The sequence below is a fragment of the Dreissena polymorpha genome, chromosome 1 (genome assembly GCF_020536995.1).
Source record: "Dreissena polymorpha isolate Duluth1 chromosome 1, UMN_Dpol_1.0, whole genome shotgun sequence".
In the NCBI taxonomy this organism is placed as follows: Eukaryota; Metazoa; Mollusca; class Bivalvia; order Myida; family Dreissenidae; genus Dreissena; species Dreissena polymorpha.
The window spans coordinates 133051312-133075075 of NC_068355.1; the positions used below are offsets into that span (position 1 = coordinate 133051312).

The 23764-nt window shown below is 38.2% G+C and overlaps 1 protein-coding gene across 1 annotated transcript in view; it reads left to right on the forward strand.

Annotated features, from left to right (window-relative positions):
* Positions 1-17978, forward strand: part of LOC127850592 (dynein axonemal heavy chain 10-like) — a 120651-nt gene extending 102673 nt beyond the window's left edge. The window contains 13 exon segments of the mRNA XM_052383725.1: positions 365-468; positions 1328-1483; positions 1775-1866; positions 2573-2819; positions 3956-4156; positions 5049-5354; positions 5976-6147; positions 7455-7586; positions 7825-8036; positions 8835-9002; positions 10737-10917; positions 15984-16129; positions 16818-17978. Coding sequence (XP_052239685.1) covers positions 365-468; positions 1328-1483; positions 1775-1866; positions 2573-2819; positions 3956-4156; positions 5049-5354; positions 5976-6147; positions 7455-7586; positions 7825-8036; positions 8835-9002; positions 10737-10917; positions 15984-16129; positions 16818-16964 — 2264 coding nt within the window. The 3' untranslated portion in view covers positions 16965-17978.
* The last annotated feature ends 5786 nt before the right edge of the window (positions 17979-23764 follow it).

Genomic DNA, 23764 nt, shown 5'->3' on the forward strand with positions numbered 1-23764 from the left:
TAAAAGGTCAAGGTCACTGTGACCTCTAAAAAAAAAATATATAAAAAATTAAACCTTTTCTTCTGACAAGCTTTCATTTATTCAAAACTGCACCGGCATCTGAGCGTTGGCACCTGCTATGCAGTGCTCTTGTTTTTATAATGCTGCAGCCATTAAATAAAATAAAATAATTTTTGTGCCAAGATTGCCTTACTTTGTTTTCTAAGAACAGCAACGTATTGAATTTCAATAATAACAATATGATTTCCCTTCTGCTAATACTAACTCACTGTAATTGATGTTAAATAATACCTCTACAAAGACCTTGATGCCATTTTTGGGGTTAAACAATTAAACTAGTTTCCCTGATGCTGAATGTTTGCAGGCATCTTTGAAAAGCACAAGCTGCTGTTCTCGTTCCAAATCTGCGTGAAGCTTGAACAGGATCTGCTCCATGTCAGCCAGGAGCAGGTGGACTTCTTCATCAAGGTACTAGATCCAGTTTAAGCCTAGTTATTTAAGCTTAACTGCATCGAAAAGCCTCTGGGTTATTGAAACGCCCTCAAGTCTGTTTCCTGGGTAGAACCAGTACTTGGTGTCTTTGGGGTAGATATAAAGAACACTCCACTGTGCCAAGCAACCTCCTGGTTACTAGGCAGACGCCATATCCACTATGCCAGAACTTTCCATTAAGGTACAAGATGTGTGACTTGGAGGAAATTATCAAATTCAGGCCAATGACTACAACCACTCTTAGTCCCAAACTTAGTCTCAATTGAATATGTTCCATGCTCTGAAAAAACAGGGCTTTAGGCATGTGCATAATGTTTCATCCCAGATTAGCATGTGCAGTCCTTACAGGCATCTCGGGGAAGAGGCAATCTGCTTTGTGAAATTTTATGTTTTAAGGAAGTCTTTTTAACCGAAAATCCAGTGTCTGGAGAAATGAGCCTGTTTATACTGCATTAAGACTGAACATATATTAAGCCCCATTTTCCAAGAGCAGGGCTCATTTTGATATTATAGTTAGAGCATGGTTCTTTCACATAAGTCACAAAGTTTCCACATAGTGTTTGTGTAGTAACCTAGGCTGGACCATGAAAACCTTAAAGTTTATTTGCCATGGCTTCCATTGGTAAAATTCTTACTAGTGCAAACCGTTAAAATAAAAAATTAAAGAAAACAAAAAAAGTTAGTCTGTTTCACATGTGTTTTCCATTTGTTTCCATGGTAGTTCTTGCTGCAAGAAGTAAAAACCTTAAAATAAAAGTAATAAATTCATAAACAAATACAAATTATAGCCTGTACATAAACAAATAACACATGTGTGTTTCCATCTGGTTACCAGGGTAACATCGCCCTAGAGAAGAGCAAACGCAAGAAGCCGTTTGGTTGGTTCCCTGATGAGGGATGGGAGGACTGCATACGATTGGCCGATGTGTTCCCAGACAAGTTTGGCTCCCTGCTTGAGGACATCGAACGCAATGAGAAGGCCTGGAAAAAGGTAAGCAGATATTTTTGCAGTTTGGGGTTTAACAAAGATGAATCAAGATGATTTGTTGTTGTTTAATTGTTTAATTTGAAAGTCGTGTGTTGTTTTATTACCTACTTAATTATTTGATACTCATGAGGCTTTGTTTTTTAGTACAATGTAGTAGAGTAGTTAGGGTATGTTTCAATATCTCTTTTAAAGTACACTATTTTAAATTTCATTCTTTATATTTTTCTGTATTTTTATTTTTTATATTTTTATATAATTACATAACTCATTAAAACCTCTGCCTATATTTGCCAGTGGTATGACCACGACACCCCAGAGTCGCAGCCATTCCCCCTTAAATACCAGGACAACCTGCAGGGCTTTGATCGCCTCCTGCTTCTCCGATGCTTCAGGTTACAGTATACTAAATTATTGAGATGTGCAATACTGTGCTCTGTGCACAATCATCTTGACTTACTTGAAGTTCAAGACACGTTTCTTGTAAATTACACTCATTTTGATATTAGCGAGGCTGTTTTCGGAGAAAACCAGAGCTATTGTCATAGCCAGCTTGTCCGACGTCCACCGTCTGCCTTAGGCGTCGTGCTAAAACCTTAAACTTAGCTCTAAAATCAAAGTGCTTCCACCTACAACTTTGAAACTTCATATGTAGATGCACCTTGATGAGTTCTACACGCCACACACATTTTGGGTCACTAGGTCAAAGGTCAAGGTCACTGTGACCTCTAAAAAAAAAAAAAAAAAAATTTTCTGACAAGCTTTCACAGCCGAGCGTGGCACCCGTTATGCGGTGCTCTTGTTCTTTTCTTGAACTGTTGGATGTTCACCAAGAAATGACTGACTACAGCAAGAAACTTGTGCAAAGGCGGGTTAAAATCAACTAAAAAGTAGTCTGACAAACAGTAATCTTTTATGCATGTCAAGTTTTTTCTTAAATATCATATGACATACCTTTTTTATTCATTAAATTCTATATTAAAAAATAATATGGTTATTGGGGTTACTACGTGCAAAATGTTGACTTGATTTTTCTTTTTAAGTTGAAGGCTTTACATTAAATAACATAGTTATTTGAATGTGGTATATTGTGACCTTCAGGGTTGACCGCATCTACCGCTCGATCACCGAGTACGTGACCAAGTGTATGAGTGAGAAATACGTCACCCCTCCCATCATCAGCTATGAGCATATCTTTGAGCAGAGCACGCCCATGTCGCCCATCGTGTTTATCCTGAGCCCGGGCTCTGACCCCGCTAGTGATTTGATGAAGCTGGCTGAGAGGATTGAGTTTGGAAGTAACAAGATCAAGTTCTTGTCCATGGGCCAGGGGCAGGAAAAGGTACAAATTGTCTTATAGTCAGATTCTTGCAGTGTTTTACCCTTAACCACTCATATACGCCTTTTGATCTATTTGAAGTGACTTAAAACATCATATAAGGTCAAAGTCCTTTCTACAAGATTCAAATTTTAAATGCTTTGTTGCCAACCCAAAGATACTGATGAGCAGAAAACAGCATGAAGTCTGAACAGATTGTGTGTTATTCATTAAATTGAATAATTTATATAGAAACATATGTATGGTTAGTTATGTCAAGTAGTGATGGGCTGATTAATCACTTTGTCAGTTAATTAACGATAATAGCCCGCTGATTGATTAGTCGACGAAGATTTTCAATTTGTCAACGAATGATACTTTTCAACCCGAGTTGTCTTTCTCTTTGAATTCCAGAAGATTCTTTCTTTTTTGTAACAAATGATCTCATTTGTAATCTTTTTTTTTAATAACCAATGAATACGCTTGTTTCATGAGCAACTATTCACTGGCGGCGACAGACGAAAACATCGACAAGGACTATGTACATCTTGAATTTCCCAAGCACTGCATGGCTTTGCAAAAGTTTATTCAATAGCAAAAGTTGTCTCTATTTGGGCAAATGGTTTTTATGCTGATGTACCCTAACATCTTAATTTTATGCTGTTAATGTTGTTTTTATTGTTTTTTAAGTACATTCATTAATGTGTTTCTGAATAAAAAAAATAACTATAAGCTTGAATAATGTTTGAACTAATGGTCACTGTACTCTAGAGGAAAAGTGCAACTTGTGTGTGTGTGTGTGCGAGAGTTTTAGTTTCTTCAGTATATTGATATTCAATATAAATGTTATTGCAATTGTTGTATAATAAATCAGCTCAAATCATTAAAATAAGTTACTTTAAGCTTAGTTTTCCTTCACTTACAAAAATCCTGATTAATCGGTTATTAAGTCAGTTGTGGTAGCTGATTAATCGACTAAAAAAAATCTGACAGATTAACAACACTAATGTCAAGTAGTTAGTTGTGTGTCACACAACCAACTCAACTGATACAAGTTATGACAACACCATAAAAGCATAATGCCCCATATGTATAAGTATTTGATTTTATTGAAACAACATTTATTGCATAGATGTTGATAATTCTGCCTGTACCCACAGGTTGCCCTACAACTGCTGGAGACGGCTATAGCGCGTGGCCAGTGGCTGATGTTGCAGAACTGCCACCTGCTGGTGAAGTGGCTGAGAGAGCTGGAGAAACAGTTGGAGAAACTCAACAAGCCCCACCCAGATTTCCGCCTGTGGCTGACCACAGAGCCCATACAGAGCTTCCCCATCGGCATCCTGCAGAGGTCTCTCAAGGTGAGCGTTGTACAGTCAGTGTTATGAGTTTGTTATGTTTCTTCTGAAATGATATTTATGATTCCCCCATAGAAAGAAGGTACGTTGATTAGTTATTTGCCCTGCAGAGATCTTTTAAGGTGGGCGTTGTTTATTTAGTGTAATGAACTGCAGTCTTGGAAAACTGAGCTTAATGCATGTGCTTAAAGTATTGTCCCTGATTAGCCTGTGCAGTCTGCATAGACTAGTCAGGGATGACACTTTTGGCCTAAACTGGATTTTTGTTTAAAACAGACTTGTTGTCTGTCTGTTTGAAATTTCTTGTTCAGTCATAAATTTGCCATATGGATGGATTATTAAATAAGGTTGCACAAATGTCCACAATCATAAGACGATGTGTCTTGTGTTAGACACCTCTGCCTTCCTCAAATGAGCAAGGTCACACTTTGAGGTTAAAGGTTAAATTTTCTGTCTCAGCAATAACTGTGCCATGTATCAAGGGATTTTGAAATAACTCGGCACAAATTAAGACAATCAGTTGTGTGTAACACTTGTCTCCCTGTTACAAAGGTTGAGATTACACTAAGAGTTCAAAGGTCAAAGTTGGCCATAAAAATGATTGTCCAGACTGTAATTTTGTCAATCATCATGCTGTTTAAAAAAAAAACTTACCACTTATGACTGCAATGAGGAGACAGCAGTTGTGTCTAAAAGCCTGTTTCCCTACTTGTTAGGTCAAAATCGCAATTAGAGGTCAAATGTCATATTTGTCCATTAAACAGCTTGTTCATGCTGTTTTATGGAACCTGCATTATATTTGATGAAAGTATTAGATTGCAAATACGTTTGGAAAATTATTGGACCAATAAAAGTGAAAATAACGCTTTAATTTGTTTATCCTCTCTACCAACAGGTTGTGACAGAGCCTCCCAATGGATTGAAGCTGAACCTGCGCAACACGTACCACAAGATCTCCACAACGGCACTGATGAACTGTCCCCACCAGGCATTCCCTTCACTCGTCTTTGTGCTTGCCTTCTTCCATGCAGTGGTCCAGGAACGTCGCAAGTATGGCAAGATTGGCTGGAACATCAGCTACGACTTTAATGAGTCTGATTTCTCTGTCTGCATGGAAATCCTAAAGACGTACCTGCAGAAGTCGTTTGAACTCGCAGAGCCCAAGATACCCTGGAACAGCTTGAAGTACCTCATTGGAGAGGTGAGAGTTTATGAGTATTTTTTAACAAATATGTAGGAAGCTGATTCAATAAAAGTTGTGTACCTGTTGTGGTGGTACCATTTGAGTCTTGTTCTAAGAAAACAGAAAATGGGCGTAATGACTTTGCCTAAAGTATCATCCCATTTTTGCCTAAGCAGTCTGCACAGGATAATAAGGAGCAACACTTAATGCTTTTACCGCTATTTTTTGTTTATAGGAATTCTTATCTAAACGAAAATCCAGTTAAGATGAAAAGTGTTGTCCCTGATAAGCGTGTGCAAGCTTCACAGGCTAATCTTGGACCACACTTTTTCCACATTTATTTAGCCTGGTTTTCCCAGAGTGTTTCGCATTTTAACCTTTGACCTTGTTGATACGCACTTTGACGCGTTTGCAGTCCTTAAGAAAATTAATTTAATTTAATTAAGACCTTTCTTACTAGATTCAGTTTTAAAGGCTTCTTTTCCAACCCTTAGATACTGATGAGCAGCAAACAGCATAAAACCTGAAAAGAGAGAAAGTTACTTTCAGGCTGTTCTGTTTTTTTGCTGGTTGCATACAGCCATGTTCATGTTGCTTCAGAGCAGGAAATGACTATCACAATGTTCTCTCCCGTCCTAGGTGATGTATGGAGGTCGTGCGATCGACAACTTTGACCGGCGGGTCCTGAACACATACATGAACGAGTACATGGGAGATTTCATCTTCGACACCTTCCAGCCTTTCCATTTCTACCACAATGAGGAGGTCGACTACAGGATCCCAGAGGAGGGGCCTAGGGACAACTACACAGGTATTGCTGAGTGCTCTTAAATGCAAGTGCATAAAGTGTTGTCCCAGATAAGCCTCTTCAGTGCACACAGGCTAATCAGGGACGACACTCGCTTTAACGGCATATTTTTGTTTGAAGCAAGTCTCATCTCATGTCTAGGTGTAAAGTGTCAGCCCTGATTAGCCTGTGGGGACTACACAGGCTAATCTGGGACAACACTTTATGCACACGCTATAAGCAATTCTATTTCTACCGCAACAAGGAGGTCGACTAAAGGATTAGAATAGAAGGCCCAGGGACAACCACACTTGTAATGCTAAGTTCTTTTAATCTGTATATACAAGTTTACTGGGCTTAATTGATGTATGTTAGTCCAAGATTGGCCTGTGTAGTCTTCACACGCTAATCATGGAAGACACTTTACGCCTAGACCGGATTTTTTGTTTAAAAGAGACTTCTGTTAAAAGAAATTCATTCTTTAAAAGCAAAAAGTATCATCCCGGCAGTCCACACAGGAGGTATCAAGGACGATGCTTGCATTAAGCCTGATTGTCCCAGAGTGGGGCTGAAATACAGAATATGAAATAGAGGATATTTTTTGTTCATATTAATGTAAGATCATAGAAAATGTTACTTTTCTATGAGCAGGAATGAAATAACAAACGATCTTACACTGACATGAACAAATTTTCTGTTTCTTTTATGCCCCTTTTTCAAGAAAATAATTAACAGCTGTTTCCTTTTCGCTGAAAAGTTACCCTTTCTCCTGTGGCGTGCCTCAATACATTTCAATACATAAAATGATGTCATTATTCTAGAGAAATTCTCCAGTTAAACTCTTTTACAATGTAAATAAACAGTGATAAGAGCATAAAATACAAAGAAAATTTGTTGGATTCGATGGGATATTGTTTTTAATTCACTCGTGATCTTAAACAAATGTATAAAGATCTTGAAGTAAATCTTGATATGATAATCTAAAATTGAAAAAGAAGTTCCGAAAATTTGTTAATTTGTTTATTTTCACTGCTATTATTTCACTGCAGAAATGACATATTTTATCATAAGGTATAAAAGAAGAAACCAATGTTTCATAATATTTCGGTGGAGGGCTTACAGACTCGTTGTTATATCTATTCATTATGTAGCCAACAGGCAAAGTATTGAACCTCGTTCTGGGAAACCTGTGCTTAATGCATGAGGATAATCTGTCGACCAAGATTAGCCTGTGCAGTCCACACTGGATAATCAGGGGCAACAGTTTCAGCTTTAACATATTGTTTGTTTAGTAACATGCAATGTACTGATGTAATCATGTGCCATTGCAGAGTTCATAGAGACGCTTCCCTTGGCTAACACTCCTGAGGTGTTTGGTCTTCATCCCAACGCTGAGATAGGCTACTACACGCAGGCTGCCAGAGACATGTGGCTTCACCTGGTGGAGTTGCAGCCACAGACTGGTACGACCTTGCAAGTTTGTTGTTTTGATTTGAACCCATATGTAAAAACTCTTTTGACATTTTTACCTCAACCCTTTCGCACTCAGTCATGATTACTTCATTGTTCATTTATGTCCAAGAGTAGCAGGTGCAATCTTCACGGTGACGACTCTTTCTGCTTAAACTGGATTTTTGTTTATTTCAATCAACCTTCCTAAATGTATAGTGATAATTGCAAAATTATTATCTTTAAACACAGGTGAGAGTTCGTCTGGCATCAGTCGTGATGACTTTATTGACAAAATCGCTACTGACGTGCTAGGGAAGATTCCTGTTGAGTTCGAACTCGACAAGATTCGTAAGAGGTTTGGTCTCGATATCACGCCCACCACAGTCGTGTTGCTGCAGGAGCTCGAGAGGTGGAACAACCTTATCAACAGGATGAAGAAATCCCTCGTCACACTCAAGAGGGTATGTCCTCTGAATCATTCATGAGTTATGGCCCCTTGACTACAATCATTCGTGAGTTATGGCCCCTTGACTACAATCATTCATGAGTTATGTACCCTTGACTACTATCATTCATGAGTTATGGCCCCTTGACTACAATCATTCATGAGTTATGTACCCTTGACTACTATCATTCTTGAGTTATGGCCATTGACTACAATCATGCATGAGTTATGGCCCCTTGACTACAATCATTTATGAGTTATGTACCCTTTACTTCTATCATTCTTGAGTTATGGCCCCTTGAATACAATCATTCATGAGTAATGGCCCCTTGACTACAATCATTCATGACTTATGGGCCTCTGGCTACAATTATGGTGTATGGCCCTTGACTACAATCATTCATGAGTATGGCCCTTCAAACTTCAGCTTAGTCACCATAAGACAAGCTTTATTGATTACATTTGTTTTCCTTAAATTTCTTCTACAGAAGGCGTACAATTACAAAGATTGACAATTGTGTTTGTAAATTCATTATGAACAACCTGCAATAAAAAATAGAAATATTTTCTTTGAAGTATTTTTTTAAAGTAGTAGAATAGCTAATATTATCATTAGGACAACACTTTCTGCTTTTAAGTTGATTTTTGTTTAGGAGAGTCATCCTTTAAAATACAAAAAATCTATAAAAGCGGAAAGTGTCATCCCTGATAAGCCTGTGCAGACTTCACAGGCTTATCTAAGATCAATCTTTATGCACATGCACTAGGCTCAGTGTTTCCATAATTAGGCTTAACTGTTTGCCTCCCCTTGCAGGCGTTGGCTGGAGAGGTAGGCATGTCCAGTGAGCTAGATGACGTGGCGCGTTCGCTCTTCAATGGTCAGATCCCCTCCATCTGGCGCAGGCTCGCGCCAGAGACCCTTAAATCCCTTGGCAACTGGATCATACACTTCGAGCATAGATACAAGCAGTACAATGGATGGGTATGTTCTGGTACTAAGAAACAAAGTTTGCTCAGGATTTCAAACATTTATTCAATCAGTACAATAAGCAAGACCTTAATTTTTCATTATTATACATGCACTTCTTAATGCTCAAAATTAGAATTTCATCCCAATCCCAAAATATTGATGGTGACATCAGTTGGAGGATAAAACATGTGTTATTAAATTACACATGCATACTTTATACTATTATTCATCTCTGCGCTCTTTACATTTTTTTTTATTTATATTATATTTCAATGTTTTGATGTTTATTATCAATTTTCTCAGCTGGAACTTCATTTGGTAAATTCAAAAAATTTGTAAAATTATTGTTTGTATAACTGTATATGTTATCCATTATTGTAAAAGAACATTTATTAAAATGGACACAATCCTTCTTTAGCCCACCTCTGTTATTCTCTTTGGTGGAATACATGCTAATGTACATGTTAAATCAAATGCTGTAAATTATCATTTAGAGTCTTTAACTGTAGAATTCAAGTTAAGTTTCTACAATATCTCAACCCTGGTAAAGATTAATCAATGTCCTGTGAATGATTGAACTGTCCTTTTTGACTTTTCAGGGATTACATAATTTATTTTATATTGTGTGTAAGATGCCGCTTGATGCCGCTTGCTTCAGTTTTCATTTTGTCATTGGAGCTTCTAAAGATGCAGTCCATATTCAAATTATGTTAAACTGTGTTGTTAAATAATTCTTAAAAAGTGAAATACATTTCAACATTTTGTAGGTTCATTAATTCAAGCAAGTGTTTGATGTGATCAAAATTGTATTTATGAGATAATAAGGATATCTTTATAAATAATAACACAGTTCTACTATTAGATTAAGGAATTAGTTTACCCTTAGCCACTAAGAAACACGTTTGTTGTCCCTTAGAAAATCTAATTTAATTCAAGTCCTTTGTCAATATATTCAAGTTTGAAAGACTTCATCTCCAACCCTTAGATACTGAAGAGCATAAAACAGCATAAAACCTGAACAGACTGCGAGTTACTCACAGGCTGTTCTGGTTTTATGTTGGTTGCAAAAGCCGATTTCATTTTACTTTAGAGTGGGCATTAGATACTTTTTTAAATTTTCCATTCAACGTGACAAGCAGTCACATGTTGAACAACTTTTAAAGAGTATTTCAATGAGCTGCATTCTGGAAAAACTTGTTTTAATGCATGTGCGTTTAAAGGAAGTCTCTTTTAAGCAAAATTCCTGTTAAGTTAGAAAGAGTTGTCCCTTCCTTAGGCAGTGCGGACATGACAGGAATAAAGCTTAGTGTTCCCATAATGCCGCTCCAATGTTTGATGTGCTTTGGTTGACTGTCTCTGTAATATTCCTTCTGTAACCAATAGCATTTTTATGTGCAACATTGCTGCTTAACTGTCTCATGAACTGAACTGTGGCACTAAATGGGAAGAGCCTGTGTAGCGGCAGTGTTAGATCAGTAAGGCGAGAATTTGAGCAACGTTTTGGGAAAACTGGCCTTAATGCATGTGGGTAAAGTGTGGTCCAAGATGAGCCTGTTCAGTCTGAAAGGGTATTCAGGGAAGACATTTTAGGATTTTATGGAATTTTAAGTTTAAAGTAAGTGTCTTTGCACAATGCCCAGGCTTATATGCAATGCATTAAGCTCCTTTTTCCCAGAGCGATTCTCAAATGATTTAATTCGTCACTATATCAGCCCTTAAATCTCCCTCGACACATTCCTCTGCCAGGTTAACGAGGGAGAGCCGGCGGTGATGTGGCTGTCTGGCCTCCACATCCCAGAGTCCTACCTGACGGCCCTCGTACAGGCTACCTGCAGGAAGAACGGCTGGCCCCTCGACAAGTCCACGCTGTACACCGCCGTCACAAAGTGGGTCAGCCCAGATGAAGTCTCCGAGAAGGCTCACCAAGGTAGGGCCGCCTTTGAGTTTTATAATTTTTAATTTTCTTTACATGCTGTTGTTATTCTATTTATTTTGTTTGTGGACAACAAGTATCAATGAATTCTATTTTTTCCTTGATTTATTGTTTTACTTGAGCTCTTTTTAGCTGTTTTTTTTTAGATATTTCAAACAAATAATCTAAAACACTATGGGTACATGCGCTTTAATGTTTGCTATTAACTTTTTATAAATGATTTTTTTTATTTATTTGAAGTAATTTTTAGTGTGTGATATTCGTGCTTTTGTGATTTTGTTTGCCCAAGAATTTACTTAATTCATTTTGTAAAAGCTTCTTATTGATTATTTGTATTCAGTTGAACTAACATTCACGTGGTTGATGTTGCTTTCTTTTTCAATACTTATCCATTACCGGTATATTGTATAAACAGGCACTTCCTTATTCAAAAACGTACAAAGTGATTCATGAAAGAATTAGCAATTGGTGTACTGTTGGTTTGACTGTTCAATTTTAGTTTTAATTGGTTAAAGCTTTAGTAAATACCAGCATTTTGTGTTTTAGGATTTCATTTATAACTTGTAATTGTATATTTATATAGTTTTAAATGTTTGTGAACAACAATACATTGTATATTACATTAAACTCATTAAAAGACACGCTTATCTACTCATACCATTAGTTTTTGTGTAATTACATTTGCAAACATATATCCTCTACACTGAATATAATGCTTTACAAGAAAAAACCCTATTATCAACCCTAAAATCTATATATTATAATATCGGTAATTACTATTGAATAACCATATAATTTTTCAACATAAATTTAAAAAAAATGTATATAATAAAAAAATCAAACAACCTATTCCTTATTCTTTTCTTGCACTTTTACCTATATTCATGTAAATCATAGATTTCGACTTTCACAGACTATCTCAGTATCACAGCGTTTTGTTATAGTTCACATGTCAACGGTGCCGTTAATTGTAGGGTACGAAGCGGGTAGCTTTGCTGGTATGAAAGGTACAGTACCATAGCACACTGCAAACGCATTCCTCGACTGTTTAGTGTTGCATTCATAGCACAGCATCATTATACTCGGCATTTAGCTTTATTTGTATACTCAGTCAAAATACAGATTTTTATTTTTATGTGAGCCTTGTTGCGAGAAAACTGGACTTAATGCATGTGCTCAAAGTTTCATTCCATATTAGTGTAGTCCACACAGGCTAATCAGGAACAGCACTTCCCGCTTTTATGGATATTTTCATTTAAAGTAAGTCTCTTATAAATGAAAATCCAGTCTAGGTGGTAAGTGTCTTCACTCATTAACCTATGCTGACTGCACAGGTATATGGAACAACACTTCACACACGTGCTTTAAGCCCTGTTTTCCCAGAGTGCAACTCAAATTATCTGCTCTAAGAAATAATGCATATATTAGTGAAATATACTACAAATTATTGGTCAATTTTATAAAATGCTTAAGCGTTGTAGTAAAATAAACTGTATTAGAATTAGATGTATTGCAAAATTGATTATTGTAAGTCAGATAATTACATCATATAATTGAACACATAGTTAAATAGAATGTAGTACAATAAAGTAATGTATCCATATATAACCAGACAAACTTGGCTTTGTATTATATATAGCAATTATAACCAGTTGATTTATATATGTATTTGGTCAGTAGCTTTTGTGAACACAGCAAAGAAAAGCATCTGCTGTTGAATATTATACGTTTTACATACAGTAAATGCAGTGTTTCCCAAAACCATTCCTGCTTTTTTTGTGCCATTCACTTTGTAAGTGGGTTTTTGTGTCATGTAAAATGTGCCACAGCATGCAAAATGGAGCTCTGGACATTTCTGAACAGTGTAGCTCCAGATATGCCCCTGCCTCCGTATACTCGGATTAGGAGTCAAAATGTCTGCAAGATCAGGAAACCTTGTGTGACTTAATAGCAGCAAGGGTAGGCCCATACCAGAGTGGGCATATCTGGTTTGTAGCTATGCTTTCTGCATTGGGCATAACACCCATTTTCACTATATACAGTTCAAATGGTGTGTTGTAAGTTAAGGTCTAAAATGTCAGAAATTTGTTTGTATTAATGGTTGTACTCAGTGCTTTCTTTGTTTAGATTATAAAACAGTAATTGCTCAGTGAATTAGGTACTTGCCTGATACACAAAGTGAAATATGAAAATGTACAGTAGATTTTGCATTTTACGAATAGTGATATATACTATGGGGTTTTTATTTACTAAAAAATTAAGGGATTTGCTGTGGTCAAACATTCTTTAAGTTGTCCTTTTTATAACTGATACATAATTCAAAATAACATTTCAAAAGTAACAATAATGGAATTAAAATTAAAAAAAATAAACATCATACCATCAAATAAATTATCCAAAATGGAATACTCTTTATGATAAATATGACACCGTTCATTAAAAGTTATAGTTCTATACTTTCACAGGTATTTCAGTATTGACTATCGACCTTTAATTTTTTCTAATACTTAACAAAACTGTTTCGAAAAGGACACTGTGCATTAGATTTGATTTGATAGACATCAGGTAAGAATATCATTTAAAAGATTTAGTGAATAATTGTGTTAATTGTTCTAAAACAGATTGCATACATCTTATTTTTTATTATTTTGTTGCTCAAAACTGTTATGGCCAATTTAATTGACATCTGCAAATTGAAAATACATGCATTGTAAAAAATAATGAAACAAGTTAATGCTGACAATTAAACTTTTATATATTTTAATTAACACAAGGGGCAATAAATATATAATGAGATATATACAAATAAAAAATGATAATTTTGGCTTTTGTAAAGTGGCAGGAATAGAATGCTTATAACGTGACATAAAATCCTGACAACAGGTCTTAATAAAGAGAATGCCGTTTATATAGGAACATGCACACAAATATTTTAGACGGTGTGTTCGTGACTCGACACATGTTTTGATTGGGCAGCAAACCTACTTTGATGGGAATCTTGAATAATGCACAACTGTTTGACATGTGTCTGGCTTGTAGTCAATGCACCAGCACCTGCATGCTTTAACAAATAAAAAAACAAGTGATTGACACAGATAGTGTATAGCAAGGCCTGATTGACACAGATAGTGTATAGCAAGTTCTGATTGACACAGATAGTGTATAGCAAGGCCTGATTCACTCAGATAGTGTATAGCAAGGCCTGATTGACACAGATAATGTATAGCAAGACCTGATTGACACAGATAGTGTATAGCAAGGCCTGATTGACACAGATAGTGTATAGAAAGGCCTGATTGACACAGATAGTGCATAGAAAGGCCTGATTGACACAGAAAGTGTATAGCAGACCTGATTGACAGTGTATAGCAAGGCCTGATTGATACAGATAGTGTATAGCAAGTGCTGATTGACACAGAATGTGTATAGCAAGGCCTGGTTGACACAGATAGTGTGTAGCAAGGCTTGATTGACACAGATAGTGTATAGCAATGCCTGATTGACACAGATAGTGTATATAAATGCCTGATTGACACAGATAGTGTATAGCAAGGCCTGATTGACACAGATAGTGTATAGCAAGGCCTAATTGACACAGATAGTGTATAGAAATGCCTGATTGACCCAGATAGTGTATAGCAAGGCCTGAATGACACATATAGTGTATAGAAAGGCCTGATTGACACAGATAGTGTAATACAAGGCCTAATTGACACAGATAGTGTAATGCAAGGCCTGATTGACACAGATAGTGTATAGCAAGGCCTGATTGACACAGATAGTATATAGCAAGGCCTGATTGACACAGATTGTGTATAGCAAGGCCTGATTGACACAGAAAGTGTATCGAAAGGCCTGATTGAGCCAGATAGTGTATAGCAAGGCCTGATTGACACAGATAGTGTATAGCCATGCCTTATTTACACAGATAGTGTATAGAAAGGCCTGATTGGCACAGATAGTGTATAAAAAGGCCTGATTGACACAGATAATGTATAGCAAGGCCTGATTGACACAGATAGTGTAAAGCAAGGCCTGATTGACACAGATAGTGTATAGCAAGGCCTGATTGACACAGATAGTGTATAGCAAGGCCTGATTGACAAAGATAGTGTAATGCAAGGCCTGATTGACACAGATAGTGTATAGCAAGGCCTGATTGACACAGATAGTGTATAGCAAGGTCTGATTGACACATATAGTGTATTGCACAGCCCTATTCACTTTGCAGAAATTGTAAAATGGGATGCAGACCCAACACCACCAATAGTACAGTCAAGCCAAAGCTTCCTACACACTGCATTTGGGAGTAGCCCCTCTAATTACTGTTATTTCAATACATTTGCATATTATTATGCCTATTTCTCTTTTTAGGAAATTATATTACCCTACTGGACATTTTAATGTAATACTGCATATTTGATAATTAAGGTTTTAAACAATTATGAACTGATATATCTAACTACTCTGAAGGCCACAATAATTACTCAATCTTGATGAAATTTTGTCCGCAGGTTTATCTTTACATGTTCGAATCTTGGTCAAATGTTTTTTTGAAAGTCACTTAAAATAGAAAAACAGTTTCCACTCACTTCAGTTTAGATGGTGATGTTGCATTCAAATTTTGGGATTGCACTTGGGGTTGGTTGTGTGAAGGGCACTGCTACTCAAACTTAGAAATGTTAACAAATATTTTAATATTTGAAAATCAACCAAATATTGGAATTCTAAATTCCCAGTTTAATATTCAATTTTTAAGCATAGAAACTTTCAAAATATGTGTACGTGCAAAGTCCCATTTGTGGTTTAGTGCAGAAAACGTTTGTTTATCAGTAATTGTTTAGGTAACAGCTGCCATCAATTAACAAGATTAACAGAAGGGTATCTAGGTAGGGGTAGTGTCTTAAGTGGTTTTATTTGTCAGTTTGCAAGGTTGTTTATACACCATGTTTAATGTATTGTCCCAGATAACTTTTATTTACAGTTCAGTGTCTCACAATTGAGACAACAGAGGCAGGGTGACTTGCATTACTTTCATTATTCTGTGCCATCATTTCCAGGTTGCTTTGTTCACGGCCTGTTCCTGGAGGGCGCAGGCTGGGACCGTGAGAACATGTTCCTCATCAAGCAGAAGCCCAAGCAGCTCATTCAGGAGCTCCCCATCCTGAAGATCATCCCTATTGAGGCTCACAAACTCAAACTGCAGGTATGTCTTATGGTCAGATACATCGGGATACCACACTCTACGAAAACGGGGTTTCATACATGGGCGTTAAGTGTCGTCCCAGATTGGTCTGTGCAGTCTGCACAGGCAAATCTAGGTTGACACTGTACAATTTTTCACTAATTCAACTTATCATTGTATATTAAACATTAGAGAAGTTATGCCCCCTTTTCAACTAAAGATTTCTGTAACATATTTAGTATTAATACTATAGAGTTCACAAGCAAGCATTTACATCTTTAAAAAAGTTAGATGTGGTATATAGCATTGTGTAGTGGCCATCTTTTAAGTTTTAAAACTACACTGGCAAGTTCTAGTTGGTTCTGTAATAAATAAGATTACATTCTAAGCCTCACTTTTAATAAACCTGGCTTAATGCATGTGCATAAAGTGTCGTCCCAGATCTGCCCATGCAGTCCCCACAGGCAAGTCAGTGACGACACTTTCGACATTTATTGTATTTTTCATGTGAAGGAAGTCTCTTTTTACCAATAATCAAGTTTAGGCGGAGAGTCTCGCCTTTGATTAGCCTGTGCATACTGAACAGGCAGATCTGGGACGACACTCAATTAAGCACATGCATTTAACCTGATTTTTCCCAGAGCAATTCTGAAATAGATGCATATCCTATTAGACATCGTTTATACTTGATTGTCTATGACCGTTTCAGAACACGTTCCGTACGCCGGTCTATGTGACGTCACAGCGCCGTAACGCCATGGGGGTTGGTCTGGTGTTTGAGGCGGACCTGGCCACGTCAGAGCATATCAGCCACTGGGTCCTGCAGGGCGTCTGTCTCACACTCAACACTGACTAGAGAGAGGCAGGGATTAGGACCACTGAAAGTGTAGAGGGAGGGACAGTGTTGTTGGAATTGCTTTTGAAATAATAATTCTGAATAACTATAATGAAGTGTTAAACATGATTCTGTCTCACTCTCAAAATGGACCATATTAAGAAAACTGGAAAATGTGGAAAAAAATAGTGTGTCATCAAATTGCTGTTGAAATAAGAATTGTGAATGATAGCACAATTTTAAAGCAGATTGTGTCTTTTACTCAATCAGCACTGACTAGAAATATCCTGGATTGTATGTCCCAATTAAATGGAATGAACAATAGTATTTAAAACAGTTATGTTATTAATATTGCGCACATCTACTTAGAAAATGTAGCTTCTAAAACTTAAAAATTAATTTTGTTAAACATTTCAAATAAACCTGAAGGCGGCAATATGTGCTGTTTTATGGCTACTTTTGAAGAATAAATATATTGTCACAAAATATGTACTGTTGAAGTAAAGATCATGCTATTGGAGTAATTTTTAACATACATGAACACCAGAACACTTATCTGGGATTTTTGCTGCTTAAAATGTTGTCATTCACATGTTTTGTGTTTTTTTAAACAAAAATGTACTTTTGATGTGCATGGCATTCTTTAGACAAAATATTGCACCTTTGAGGTGAATAACATTGTTTTTTAAAAATATGTAAAATGTTTATGAGACATTCAATTATTGTAGAGCTTTTGAACTGTGAAAGCCTTGTAAATAAACAAAATTTTATTGATTTATTTATTAATTGATATTTAGCTTAATTAATATGTTTACACACATTTGTTAATGACACCATGATGATTAAATCATATTCCGTCCGGTTTTGTTGCCTTGTTCCAATGTTATTATGAATTATAAAAGTTAAATCTTATTATGTTGTACAATCTACATTCAGTATTGTTTAATTGTTGTTTAATGCTTTATTTAAATTGTGATGTAACTGATTTGAATGAAGAAAACTGTTAAAAAAATAAATACTTACTGATTGTGTTAACCGTTTGATGATATTTTAAAATCCAGAGTTTCCTTGTAAATTTATACAAGAGAAGTTTGTAAAACATGTTTATCCAATCGCCCCCCTTCCCCCCGACTAACGGCCAATTGTCAATGTCTGCAAGACCTTTTTCACAATTGCACGCTCCTGTGACCTTGCTCTTTGACCTTGTGACCTAAAAACAAACAGGCAGAATCCTTTCCTTCTTAGCATTAAGCATGGCTTATCTTTGGGATACTCTAGGTATGTCCAATTGTTGTATTTTCACAGTGAAGAGGTCTGTAATACAACAATAACTGTATATACATAAAGTCAAATGACTTTATGACAACACAGCTGAGAGGTTATATATTTAATATCAATTTAATGATAGCTCAGCCCTACAACTTCTAACACTGATATTTCGTTTAGCAATGCATACACTAGGCTGCATCGATTTTATGAATAACAATTGGGTATGTTAATAATAATAAGCTATATGTAACAATGTATCTGAATCATGGAACTTTGTCCATTTTTTTAAGCTCACCTGACACAAAGTGACACAATGAGCTTATGTGATCGTGTGATGTCCATCATCCGTTGTGTGTGCGTCCGTCAACAATTTGTTTGTGTAGACAGATGTCACAATTTCCATCCAATCTTTATGAAATTGTATTTGGGTCTTCTTGGGTCAAAAACTAGGTCAAATAATAGAAAAACCTTGTGTAGACAATAGAGGTCACAGTTTTCATCCAATCTATATGAAATGCGGTCAGAATGTTTATCTTGAAGAAATCTGGATTGGGATTGTATTTGGGTCATCTTGGGTCAGAAATTAGGTCACTAGGTCAAATCATAGAAAAACATTGTGTAAACAATAGAGGTCACAGTTTTCATCAGATCTTAATGAAATATGGTCAGAATGTCTTGTTAATTTTTTTTGGACCTTCCGGCCACCTTTGATTTAACATGGACCTTTGGCATATTAAAAAAGCTAGCTGACTATGGAATCACTGGATACTGTTTTCACTACCTCAGAGCTTTCCTAGAGGGCCGTAAAATCCAGGTCAGGGTCGATGGGGAGTTATCAGAGGTAGCCATAACTGACTGCAGAACCCCCCAGGGGTCCGTATTATCCCCAACTCTGTTCTCCCTCATCGTAAACGGTCTACCTGATGCCGTAAAAGACTCAGGAATGGTTATCTCCCAGTTTGCCCATGATTCAGGCACTTGGTTAAAGGGGTCTCTACATGTTACGCCTGCAAAAGAGGGCTCAAGCAGGCTTAGACTCCATATGGAAATGGGCAATTGAATGGGGATTCAAAATTTCTCCAACCAAAACAGTAGGAGTACTATTTGGCGACCAAATCAGCACTCTTTGGACTTAAATTTAGGCGGCACCAAAATTATCTTTGAAAAAGTGGTGACATTTTTAGGTATGTACCTACATAAACAGTTAACTTTTACTCACCACTTCAAATATTTGGCAGAAAGGTGCGAAAGGGACCTAAATTTAATGAGAATGTTAAGAGGCACTGGTTTGGGATCAGATAAAAATAGCCTCTTAACTCTCTACAAGTCCCTTATACGTCCAAAGCTAGATTATGGAGCCCAGATCTATGCATGTGCAAAGCCAAACGCCCTAAAAATGGTTGATGCCATTCAACACAAGGTCCTTAGGATAGCTCTGAGAGCCCTAAACTGTACTCCGGGTGCACTGCTTGAAGAGGAGGCCGGTATGCTACCTCTTGACTTGCGCAGAAAACAACAGTCCCTTAACTTCTGGGCCAGGGCTAAGTCTTGGCATGGTTCAAACCCCGTTAACAAACTTGTCGGGACTGGCGCCTTCATCAAGGGGAATATACTTAAGCGTAAGCATGTCGCCCTACCATTTGGTGCGAGTATTAGGACCCTTGTTGAAGATGCCGGCCTCGACAAGGTACCTGTAGCAGACCTTAGGCCTTCCAAGGCCCCCCCCCCCCCCTGGACGCTTGCACCAATTGAGGTTGACCTATCACTCTCTAATAAAATAACGAAAACTGACTTGCCACAACTCATCAAGTCAGAAGCTCTCTCCCTTATAGATAATATGTATGCTAAAAATCTACACTGACGGCTCCAAATGCCCTAACTCTGGTTTGGTAGCCAACTCTTTTGTAATTCCTTCAAAAAATATTACCAAAATGCACAGGCTCAGCAACAATCTCTCTATTTTTACAGCAGAACTTTTGGCAATTAAATACTCTTTGTGCTGGATATTGGTCAATAAACCTACTAAAACTGCTATTTTATCAGACTCGATGTCATCTCTTGAGTCTATAAAAAACAGAAATAGCAGATCTAGGCCTGATATTTTAGCTAGCATTTTGGGACTTCATCAACAGTGTCTAGATAAATCTTCAGGTCACATTAGTATGGTGTCCAGCACATGTCAACATCAGTGGGAATGAGCAGGCCGACAGGGAGGCCAAGGAGGGCCTCTTGAGGGGGGCTGTAGATGCTGGGGAATCCCTGGCACCTACTGAGATCTACTCCCTGGCAAAGAAATTCGTCGTGGGTCAGTGGAATCTCCAGACTGACAATTTGGCCTCCCGTCGACATACTTTTAACAGACCCGTGAAAACCCTCAGGCCGCCTGACAGATACTCAACAAGCATTGTGCTTGACAGAGCCATCACGCGCCTGAGGATGGGAACCACCCAATTACCCGGTGGCGCGGGAAAGAATGTCCTCGGTATAGACCCTGCATGTCCTAGGTGCCAGGAACCCCTCACTGCGCCCCACATGCTGCTGCACTGCCAAAACCATAAGGCGCAGAGGGACCACCTCGAAGCTGCATTGCATTTCCATGGACTAGTTTTAAACCTTTCCAACGTGTTTGACCCCAAGGGAGCTGCTAGGGGCCCGGTCTTCTCTGCCCGACCCTTTTGCATCTGAATTGATGGAACCCCAAGCAGGGTGATGTGCATTAAAGTCGCCTGTGAATATTACATCAAAGGGTCTTTAAATGGTCCTTAATTCCTTAAAAAGGCCGTTCAGAGTTTCAAGATCACATCCTCTTGAATATAAATTGACCAGGATAAGAGGCCGTTTCTTGTCAATAACCAATTTAATTGCTAATGCCTTAATAGCAGTGCTACCATCAGATTTTAATTGGTTGTTCACTCCCAGGTGTTCATAATTAATTGAGTTTTTAATATATATGGCAAAGCCACCAGCAATATTATGGTTTAAAATACCAAAATTTTTTAATTCACAGTTGTACCCAGGTATATGTTTTACTGTACTATTGGAAAATTTGGTTTCCTGTAAGCATAGGATATGGGTACTAGGGTTACTATCAATAAAATACTTTAACTCTGTAAGTTTGTTGGCGGTAAGACCACCGACATTGAAAGAAATGATTTGCAGATTACTGTCCACAGTGGTGTGAAATTAACTTGCGTTTAAACTGATTAATTTTATGATGTGGAGATTTAAGTTTATGGCCAGCACAGGCCCCTTTGAGTTTCGCGGGGGTCCTGGCAAGCCGAACAGGTTTCTTGTTTACGGAGAGGGAGCCGCCGGCCAGGGGGGCATCCTGGATCTGCTATTATTGGAGGATCCCCAATTCCAGAATGGATTTTATTAGTTAGGGATTTGTCAGGGGGGATGACCTTTGTTAGTGATTCTCTGCAATTTTTATATCGAGAATCAATTTTGTTATAAATGTAGGAGATAACACGACTCCCATTTTGATGAATGAATCCCCAGCAAACGAGTTACGTCTGCTGGTGTTGTCAGCAGGGGAGCTCATCGGGGATGTCTGAGAGTCGACCATTCTGGGTAGGTTAGGAGGGACACTAACTCGGTGCTCCTCTATTTCGCAGACACCAGAGATAGTAATATTCTCCAATATACTGGAGTGCACCGACACCAGAGTGTCTCTCCCCGTCACATCAAACATGGAGTCGTCCGACAGTGTAGGACCACTACAGGTGGTGTCGCTAGCCCCGTCGGTCAACGTGGTGGATGGGGAGGACCCCCTGGTAGCCACAGGAGGGCGTCTCTGAGTGGGTGAATCCGCCTGGATAGGCTATACAGGGGTGGTGGTGTGTAAATCAGGTGTGTGATTGGATACCGATTCCACAAAAGTAACCTTGGGGGGGGGTGTCCCTATTTATAGGTTGAGGGGGGGGGGGGGTACTCTTACCCACTTACCCCTCAACTATAGGACATGACCTCTAGGTTTTGGGCGTGATACTACCGGTAGAGGCATGTTTGGGTGATGACGTGGGACCGGTTGTGTTGGTCGTGTTACGGGCGCCCACGCTGTGGCTCACAGTGTCAGGTGCAAATAGCCTGCTCTCCGCTTCGGACCAGGTGACCCCATAAAAGTTAGCAAAGTTAGCTATAGAAACAGCCTTCTTATAGGAGGGGCACCCCTGGTAGGATGCAGAGAGCTGGCCGCTACAGTTGGCGCACGAACGAAGCTTGTTGGTGCACCTTTGGCAAGTAGGGCCGGCGCAGCGGCAGCAGGAAGTGAGATTATGGCATTTACCCCTACTGGCTATATGTCCGAAGCCCTGGCAATTAAAGCATCAGGCAGGTGTGGTCGGGCAGGGACGAATGTCGAGGGCTATGCTGGTGCCCTTAGAAAGCTTTTATTAGGGACTGGAATGGAGGTTAAAAAAGAGATCTTGACCAGTCTCGGAAAGCCAGGTGGGGCAGAGCGAAAAGGTACAACCCTTTCCAATTTAGTGATGAGAAGATCAGAAGCAGGTATCGCAGGGTTAAAAGAGAGGAATGACTGAAGTTCCATCAAATCCTGGCTCTCCGGGATCCATGCAATGAGACCATGTACCGTTCTCTTGTTTGATGGAGATAAGGCCCGGACCGCGACTTTGCCTAGGAGAAAGGTACCCCTGGAAAGAAGAGTGGCAAGCGCTTGAGCGGACTTGAGCTGCAAGAGAACGCAGCCAGAAGCCAAGGGCACCGTCCGCTCAACAAGTCTGGATAGTTCTCCTGTCAAGCATGTGGCCAGTTGAAAAATTGTAAAAAATAGACATGATAGGGCCTACACTTCCAACTGACTGGAGGAGGCACTCAAAGGGCATGGTATTGTGGGACAAGTGGTGGCTATCCGACCCTGCAAGTGCCTCCCCTAGTAAAGGAGTCAGGTTTTGACTCTGCCCCTTGGATGGTTTGTTATTAGAGACCATTGTAGTGGATTGGAGAAAGTTGGTAACCAAAAAGGAATAATAATGATATAGATGGTAATCCTAGGTAAAGTGTGCAGTGTGTCAACCAATATTGTGTCAATTATCACAGTAATTTTATCACAGTACAAATACAGCATTAAATGTGAGCACCGCACCGGTAAACAACCCAATAAAGTATATATGTTAATAGAGATAATTAATTAGGTCATTTGGTAATTTATTTGTTATAATGGAAGAGCCAAAAAATAATAATTTCCGACTACCAAATGACGTCCGAAATACTGTAAGTTTTGGATAATTACGAAAAGAAAAAAAAAGATCAATGGACGGGCAAGGAACAATAATATAGCGGTGGCTTGATGGTAATGGTATAGAAGTGGAAGGTTCTTCGGAAATATTTATTAGCGAACCTCTGAAAGATTTCAGGTAGAGGCAAACATTTTTTAACTAAATGTATGTATCTGGTTGAGTCTAAAACTTGAGTCTTTTTAGCAATTTATTTTATTTAAACATCGCTCTCAAGCTAATACAAAAATCACTAGCCGGATACGAATTTTGTGATTCTAACCGAACAAGTACCGGAGCTAATTATTTGCAAAACTG